This window comes from Micropterus dolomieu, linkage group LG15, assembly GCF_021292245.1.
Source record: "Micropterus dolomieu isolate WLL.071019.BEF.003 ecotype Adirondacks linkage group LG15, ASM2129224v1, whole genome shotgun sequence".
In the NCBI taxonomy this organism is placed as follows: domain Eukaryota; kingdom Metazoa; phylum Chordata; class Actinopteri; order Centrarchiformes; family Centrarchidae; genus Micropterus; species Micropterus dolomieu.
Genome location: NC_060164.1, coordinates 6,835,482 through 6,844,532, shown reverse-complemented (window position 1 = coordinate 6,844,532; position 9,051 = coordinate 6,835,482). Strand labels below are relative to the sequence as shown.

General features: G+C 40.7%; 2 protein-coding genes across 2 annotated transcripts; both read left to right on the top strand.

Annotated features, from left to right (window-relative positions):
• Positions 1 to 568: 568 nt before the first annotated feature.
• On the top strand, positions 569 to 1,000 carry atoh7 (atonal bHLH transcription factor 7). Its single transcript, XM_046071358.1, has one exon. It carries the CDS (start codon positions 569 to 571, stop codon positions 998 to 1,000), a length of 432 nt encoding a protein of 143 aa, XP_045927314.1.
• A 2,579-nt stretch (positions 1,001 to 3,579) lies between these two features.
• pkd2l1 (polycystic kidney disease 2-like 1) lies at positions 3,580 to 8,566 on the top strand. The gene is made up of 15 exons (XM_046071396.1): positions 3,580 to 3,853; positions 3,966 to 4,079; positions 5,251 to 5,378; positions 5,477 to 5,730; positions 5,821 to 6,045; positions 6,137 to 6,365; positions 6,450 to 6,620; positions 6,715 to 6,896; positions 6,984 to 7,104; positions 7,191 to 7,289; positions 7,373 to 7,494; positions 7,577 to 7,694; positions 7,844 to 7,977; positions 8,082 to 8,223; positions 8,450 to 8,566. Exons 1-15 carry the CDS (start codon positions 3,580 to 3,582, stop codon positions 8,564 to 8,566), a joined length of 2,430 nt encoding a protein of 809 aa, XP_045927352.1.
• The last annotated feature ends 485 nt before the right edge of the window (positions 8,567 to 9,051 follow it).

The window sequence follows — 9,051 nt, the reverse complement described above, 5'->3', positions numbered from 1 at the left end:
AGTTCTGCTACCAGATGGTAGACTTTTGGTGAAGCCATGGCCAGATAGGCCAGCCCAAGATAATTGGAATTTCTTTAAGGGTGTGTGTGTGTGTGTGTGTGTGTGTGTGTGTGTGTGTGTGTGTGTGTGTGTGTGTGTGTGTGTGTGTGTGTGTGTGTGTGTGTGTGTGTGTGTGTGCATATATATGCCTATGTGTGTGTGTGTGTGTGTGTGTGTGCTGAGAGTGGGTGTGGGTGTTTATGAGTCCGGATGGGTGTGTTTCTCTATGAGCAATATTGGGGTGGGGGAGCTGCATGGACTCCACCTGCTGCCACCTGTTCATCTGCTCCGTCTTATAAAAGCTGCTCGCTCACTGTCTCCAGGATCACAGACACCTTGGACTCTCCAGGCTGTCTTTCTGGAGTTACAAATATTTCAGGACACACAACTTTCATCAGCCAGGCGGTAACATCGAGGAGACCTCTGAAGAACCCTGAAGCTGAAACGGGAAACTTCTCTGATTCTGATCTGTTGGCTGAGTCTTTCTGATCTGAGGACACACACGGGTTCCATTCTTCAACCAAAAATCATGAAGTCTCGTCGCCCCAGCTGCACTGACTCTGGATCCGAGTCCTCAGAACCAGACTCCAAGAGCCCAGAGAAATATGAGACTGCCACGAGGCGACGGATGGCTGCCAATGCCAGAGAGAGGAAGAGGATGGAGGGTTTGAACACAGCCTTTGATCGCTTACGTAAAGTGGTCCCCCAGTGGGGCCAGGACAAAAAACTGTCCAAGTATGAAACCCTGCAGATGGCCCTCAGCTACATCATGGCCCTCAACCGGATCCTGACAGACGCCAGGAGGCACAACGCTCCTCACAGGCAGTGGCTGGATCTGCAGTTTGACTGCGTGCAGCCTGAAAACTACCCCTGCCTCATGAGATACGACTCTCCAAGCGGAGAGGAGTACATCCACTCGTCGTTCTCCTATCAGTTCGATGGCCATCAGGTCCATGCATAAACTGCTGCCATTTGGTAGAAAACCAGTCATGTTGTTGGATGTGAGTGACAATGTGAATATTTTTCAGTAAATACATTTGTATTGCATTATTTCCTTTTTGTATTTATCAGATTTTTGTATGAGGATCAGAAGGGTTTCTATTTCAGTGTTGAGCGTGTTTTTGTTCAAAGTATAGCAATGAAAGAAATGTAGTGTCATTATGATGACCACTAGATTGTACTGAAGATACAGGCTTTGGTGTATTTTTAGCAGTTATTTTGATACGGCCCTAAAATGTTGTGCAATGTTCAATGGATTCTGACAAAATCATTGTGGTCTTAGATGCATTAGTTAAAGTCAATATGTAACTATTTTGTCAAAGTGTAAGTAAAAATAGACATTATTTTTCACATGCAGATCTATTTTGTTGAATTATAGTTTTCAAAAATAAAAAAATATTTTATATGAAAAAGCATTTCTCTTGTTCTTGATTGTCTTCTCAGTGAGTCATAAGATAATTATTTCATATTACAATGAAAAAACTATACAAAGCTGATTTCATGTGAACAAAATGTTCCTTTAGCATACACAAACACATTCATATTTGCAATATGTAAACTTGATATACTAAAAGGCTTAATGGCATACTTATTAAAATTTCAATAAAGATTTATTTTTAGAAAGCTGTACGATTTTAACATTCATTATTTCACTTTGTCTCCTTTGTATGGTATTAAAACAAAGGTTTTTAAGGAGAACATCTAATTTACAGCACATCCTTTGTTTTGTGTGTGTCAAGCTCTCAGGAGTGGTAACGACAGGTCATGTCTGCTGCACTGCCTGGCTGTGCACCCTAGGGAATAAATCATCCTTTTGTCCTGAGCCCCTGTGCTCTGAGATAAGACACTTTTACGTCAACAGGGATCCAAAATCCTAAAATTGTCAATAAACCAGTTTTGGGGTGTGAACTGATTCAGTTCTGTTACAGGATTGTCCAATTTAAATAGAGATAAACCAGGATGCCATATGATCCAAGTGTCCATTGTTGGAAACACACAGCTACAGACTTAAATGGCAATCACCAGCCACTGAAAAGTGATTGTTCCAGATTTGAAAACAGTTTGAATGATGGCACAAGCCACACCAAATTAAGGAAGCCTGTGTGCCAGATCCTGCCACGGCTTCAGAGGGGGAGCAGAAATTAAACTCTATTGTGTGGTAATTGCTGCGTGTAATCGCTCTGTTTAGAGCCACTGAAGCATGACCGCCCATAGCTGGACTCAAACTCCATCTGCATTAAGTATAAGACATCTACAGCTATGCAATAAATGTACTGTCTAACTGCTAATACACGACACATCTTATTAGCCTGCAGTTGATTTGGGTGGTAATATTTGGAATTGTGTTGTTTGTAGATGTTTAATGCCACTAACTGCACAAAATAAACAAATACATAGATAAGTATGTAGATTAATATCATATATCTTAAGTATCAATAGTTTTTACACAGTAAATACACATGTGATAAGTGTAACAGGGGGCCTGTTGGGTTAGCAGAAGAGACCTGGCAGATAGATGAGGTGCCAAACACTTACATCCACGTTGAATGTTTGCATACCTAATTTTTTTTCCATAAAACATTTTCTGACAGTTGGCATGTCAAAAATGAATAGATGGCAGAGTCAAAAGTGCGTATTGGTAATGAGGCTAAGGCCATCAGTGACACTGCAATTACACTCTTCATTAATTCAGTCACAAGCTGCAAACAGTTGGTGGCCAAAAATATAATCGACATGAAATTAATTGATTTCCTCAATAGGAGCATGTTACTGGATGAGTTGTTAATCAATAGTGACAACAATGTGCTCAGCATGGAAGTAACTGAGAGGGAAAAACTAATTAAATATCTTTAAACTGCTGAAATATTTAGCCTTCCAACATGGCTGGATGTTTATTAGACATTTCTTTTATTATACATCTCCAGCAGATTAATAGGAGGGTGTGTGGTATCATAGAGATCCCCACTATAGAATGGAGTTCCTTATATTTGGCAAGGAATTTTTTTTATAATTTCAGCTCTACTGCCAGTTTGAACATGGTCGTTAGTGAGAGAGAGAGGCAGGAGATTGCTACAAAAAATTTGACGTTTTGTTTTCTGGTGATTTCATTTCATTTTACCAACGCATTGCCTGTTGCCAACATGAAAATTATTATTTATTACAGGCACAGCCAAATCATAAAGATGAAATTAAATTAAATGAAATGGGCTAAGGACTAGATATGCAGTTTTACTGGTTAAAGGTTTAGATTATACCACTGACCAAAATAAGTTTTAATGTGAAGTACCTGGAGAAACATGTCCATGCAAAACAACACAAGTGCGTCAATGCGTTTTAACTGTCAATCTCAGCTGTCAATCTCAAGACTACAAAAGCTCCGGTAGAGGACCAGCAGCTCCTCCCTCAACAAAGCTGATGTCATCCACTCTTTATAATAATCTCCCAGCAAGTGATCAAAAGCTGCCTCCACTTCTCTGCTTCATTTCCCTCTCTGATCTAAACACCAGCAGTCCATACAGAGAAACACGGTTGTCTGACAGCATGAAGTGCCTAAACAATCGGGCTGACAGCCACCTGACCGGACAGGTGGAGTTGGACAGCATGGGCGACGGTGCCTGGGTAAACCAGGGCTTCTGTGGCTCTCCTCCGCCCCTGCCCCGAGCTGTCAGCACCATCTACAACCCGCAGCCCCTCTTCCAGGGCTCCATGGACAGCATATACAAACTGGACACCCCCGGCCCATTCCCACAGGAACCACCATCCACTGACCAAAGCCTGGTGAAGAAACGAAGAGGGTGTTGCTCTTTTATCAAAGGTAAGGACTCATACTCCATCCGCATGAAAGGTCTTTAAAAACACAGTCTCGACTTTGAATCATTTAGTATCATAATGACATAAACTGTTCTTACACTGTTATTTTTCTGTAGGCTTCTGGGGCACGACATTGACTGAAAACACCTCAAACAACAGAGAACTCTTTGTCCGAACCACACTGCGGGAGTTACTGGTCTATCTGGTGTTCCTGGTGGATATATGCCTCTGTAAGTATTCTACTTATATCAACCAAAATTTTACATTTGCAGTATGAATGTCTATTCATATTCAAAAATGATGTTCAGTACACTGCTCAAACAATACTTGCAAGTAAGTCTACCTCCTCTTACATGCAGTTTCACAAGTGTTTTATACTCCTCAAATTTTTTAATCTAAAGATGTGACATCTACTTTCCTGGATTTAATATATATTATGAAACCTGTTGAAATGACGTGCAAGCATGAAAATTACTTCCAAGTACTTGTTCCAAATGTGTGCTTTTCACACATCAATGACCTTTAATGTGACAGAGGGGGTGGGAGGGTTGAAATGTCTCTGGGTTTGACAAACACTAAATGCATAATAGTGTACTTTCAATTAAGTGAATTTAATACTTTTTATTGGTGTTACTGTATTTATGTACCTTATGTCTATATCTGTAATAATGACTATATACTGACTCAGGATATTTCTATCAACTATTTGTTTTAGCAATGCTGATCACTTGTGGAAGTGCTACCCATTTGGCAGGATGTTACTGTATAGGGCACTTTGGTCTGTTGATTTACCATCGAAAGCTTCCCCCCTGCTTTATTCCAACCACAAATGCCCTCCCCATCCCTCGACCTGAAAGCCATTGTCCTGCTGAGCATTAGGAGTGAAAGGGACATGGGCACCGCTCTCTTGCCTTTTAGTGATAAGAGCATTTGGCCCTGTCCATTGTTGCATTGTCTAGATTCGATTTACATTGTTTGATGAGGCCATTTGCGTCAGGCCAGCTTGCCTTCTCTTCAAACAAATTATGGCCTCTAATCTGGATCTATTCGACTGCAGTCACATAAACGCAACAAGTCTTCAATGAGGCCTTGCGTGTCTGCTTCTGAGTTGTTTTGTCTTGGACTGTTGAATGGATCAACATTTAGAGCTGAGCCTGAGCAAAGCCAGATTGGAATCAATGATCGGGAGTTAACAATGTGATCACATGTGATTGTGTGATTTCACGACATCTATTATATCTGTCCGTCTTGTGAGAGTGATCCCTTCTGGGTGGGGTTTGGGTGGTTGGGGGTCTAAGGACAGAGGGTTTAATGCTGTATGGACTGTAATACCCCAACAGGCAAATTTGCGGTTTGTGATATTATGCTATATAAATAAAATTGACCTATTTTGTCTTTCAGTGACATACGGTATGACCAACTCGAGCACCTACTATTACACTAAAGCCATGACGGACCTGTTTGTGAACACAGCTGGTGCAAGTGGGGTTAGTTTTCAATCCATTAGCACCATGGACGACTTCTGGACCGTAAGTTTTCCTCAATATTCACCACAGTGGGAAATGACAATATTAAATTTCCTCTGCATGCAATTCAATCTGCATCTACCCTCTCTTAATATGAACAGTACGCCCAGGGCCCATTACTGGACGGCCTCTACTGGACTAAATGGTACAATAACCAGCCCCTGAACAGTGGAGACCAGTCCTTTATCTACTATGAGAACATGCTGCTGGGAGTCCCCAGAATGAGGCAGATCAAGATCATGAACAACTCATGCAAGGTCCACAACGACTTCAAAAATGAGATCATAGGATGTTTCGATGTTTACAATGAGAAGAAGGAGGATGACCTTAGCTTCGGCCTCTTCAATGGCACTGCGTAAGCCACTCACTGTTTTAGCTTACAGGGTTACTCTGGGTATACAGTTAGATCAGAGAAGTACAGCAAAATGTTCTATTTCCTCTGCAGCTGGACCTACCACACGGAGAAAGAAATCAAAGGTTCCTCTCACTGGGGCTTGCTGACCACATACAGTGGAGCGGGATACTATCAAGACCTGAGTCGGACCAAAGAGGAGAGCACCATCATACTGACGGAACTGGTGGACAACCTGTGGCTTGACCGAGGAACCAGAGTAGCCTTTATCGACTTATCCACGTACAACGCAAACATCAACATGTTCTGTGTCATCAGGTAAACAGCACCATTGACAACTGACGACTTTACCAATTGGTTGGTAAACCGCTCACCATAGGCTGACCAAAGTTTTATCCACTTCTTTCAGGTTGGTGGTTGAATTCCCAGCGACCGGCGGAGCGATCCCTTCCTACCAGATAAGAACAGTCAAACTGATCCGCTACATCAGCCACTGGGATTACTTCATCCTCGGCTGCGAGATAGTCTTCTGTTTATTCATCCTCTATTATGTTGTAGAGGAGATTCTTGAGCTGCGAATCCACAAGTTCTCCTATTTCAAAAGCATCTGGAACATCCTGGATATTGTGATCATAATGGTAAGAAAATCTTATTTGATTCAAACATATCCTTTTATCTGATTCTGCTTGGGTTCAAGGAAGTAAAATTATTCTCCTTCCCAGCTCGCCATCGTCGCCATCGTATTCAATGTTTTCCGAACTGTCAAAGTGAACAAACTGCTTGGCAAACTGCTGGACAAACCTGGTATCTACGCTGATTTTGAATTTCTGGCCTTCTGGCAAACACAGTACAACAACATGAATGCAGTGAACTTGTTCTTTGCCTGGATCAAGGTAAAGTAATGACACCTTTCAGTCTGACACATTCAGGAAAATGATCTGGCTCTGGCGTCACCCCAAGACTGTGTGTTTTCCTCTTGTCCTTTAGATTTTCAAGTACATCAGTTTTAACAAGACCATGACCCAGCTGTCCTCCACACTAGGTCGATGTGCTAAAGATATCTTGGGCTTCGCCATCATGTTCTTCATTGTGTTCTTTGCCTATGCTCAACTTGGATATTTGCTCTTTGGGACAGAGGTTGAATCTTTCAGCACATTCGTCAAGTGCATGTAAGAGATGTCCACAGCAGCGCCTCAGCAGGAAATGTTTAAAATTGATGATTGAGAATTAATGAATGGATTCTTTTCTTTCTGCAGCTTCACACAGTTCAGGATTATTCTTGGAGACTTTGATTTCAATGCCATCGACCGTGCTAACAGAGTTCTTGGGCCAATCTACTTTGTCACATATGTGTTCTTTGTTTTCTTTGTTCTACTGGTAAGTCATTCTGCTTCACAACATGCTTGATGTTAAAATGATAAAGATGAGCACTCTCATGATCCCTTTATGTATCTGTCCTTCAGAACATGTTTCTGGCCATCATAAATGACACATATTCTGAGGTTAAGGAGGAGCTCTCATCACAAAAAGATGACCTGCAGATTACTGACATCATCAAGCAGGTAAAGGCAAACATCAGATTAATGTTAAAATGTATACATCTATAGAAGGTTTTACAAGAGTAACACGTTCTCTTATAATTCAGACCTACATGAAGACATTTACAAAGTTGAAACTTAAAAAGGAGAAAATAGCCGATGTTCAGAAAGCGCTACGATCTGGTTCTGGAGAAATTGAATTTAAGGACTTCAGAGAAACTTTGAAAGAGTAAGTGACTAAATATCAAATAGAAGAGCAGATGCTAACCGTAGTATTAAATGTAACCCTCACCGCTCTGATGATCTCATAGGATGGGACATGCTGATCATGAAATTTCTGCAGCCTTTTCACGGTTTGACCGTGATGGGAACCAAATTCTAGACGAAGACGAACAAGAGAGGATGAAAATCGAGCTGGAAGAAAAGAGGGTTTGTGTAAAACTCTGTTAGACTTGATTTACAAGATGAATGTGAAACCTTCATTCATTTTTTTTTAATTGTTTCTTTTTTTAGCTTGACAAGCAATACAATACAGAAGCAGCTGTGCTTTTATGATGGTTTCTCCAATTTTTTGGCAGGATGCTCTTTCTGCTGAACTCAACAATCTTGGACTGACTTATGGGAAAGAATTACTAGAAAAGCCTCCTGTAACATCTGATGAGCAAAAGAACCACTCCAGTCATACCTTTGTGGATCGGGAACAGTTTCTAAAGTGAGGAAAGGTTTTTACATTTAACCATTAAAACGTCAAACAAGAAAAATAAATTGCAGTGGACATTAACCAAAAACTGAATTACCTTTCTCTCACCACGAAAGACTGGCCAGACAGGTTCTCCTCCTTGAAAGCGCTGTGGCAGGAATCACATCCAGGATTGAGTTAATTATGGCAAAACTGGGATTACAAGACAAAGTTAAAAGGAACGAAACAGCAGGGAAACTGACTGTGAGCAATGATGATGTGAGTATGGAAATAGGTTAAAGATATTCTCAAAACTTGTTGTATGCTTTGTCTTTTAATTGAACACTAAACAGCTAGAATGATTCACCTTACAAATATTAGGGATTATCACACTGAAAGGTATAGCGAAGCTATGTTCTTAAGTATTCCAGCAAATTAGACTAGACTTTCTTAGTTTTATTCTTATAAATACAAAATGTTACATTTTCGAATTCCCCCTATCCAGAGTAATGAAACTGCCTCAGATGGGAGCGTCCTGGTTTGTGTGGACAGAGGGACGAAGGGTGAGATGTCATCAAGGAGCCCAGCACCTCGCAACACCACGTACAACTGTCATCTGTAATTAACCTCTGAGAAGCAGCATCATGGGTTACCTGGAAGTCAGCTCACACATGAGACATGACCGAGTCACACACCCAATAATATTTTCTGCTTCACAACTTCCCAATGTTCAGAGGCTGTTCAAAAGGATTCTTCAGGTTGAAAAAAACAATTAGACAGTCAGATCAATAATAAACTACTGACAGTATGAAATGGCAATACAACCTCAACACTTTGCTTCAGCTATTACGTTATAGCCACTCATTTTATGGAAATACGTAAATAGCGTATCCATACCTTTTTGAAATTCTTTGCTTACTAGGCGACTGCACTAGAGCTAACATAATAAACTGATTAAAGTTTAAGCTCAGAGATATACAATGTATGTTGTAGATGATACCTGAATGTAAATCTACATATAATTAGTGGTGTGTAATATACATTTATTTTAACAGTAGGTTAGAAAAATAAAGTTATGCAATATAATCCAGCGCATATGCCACCTAA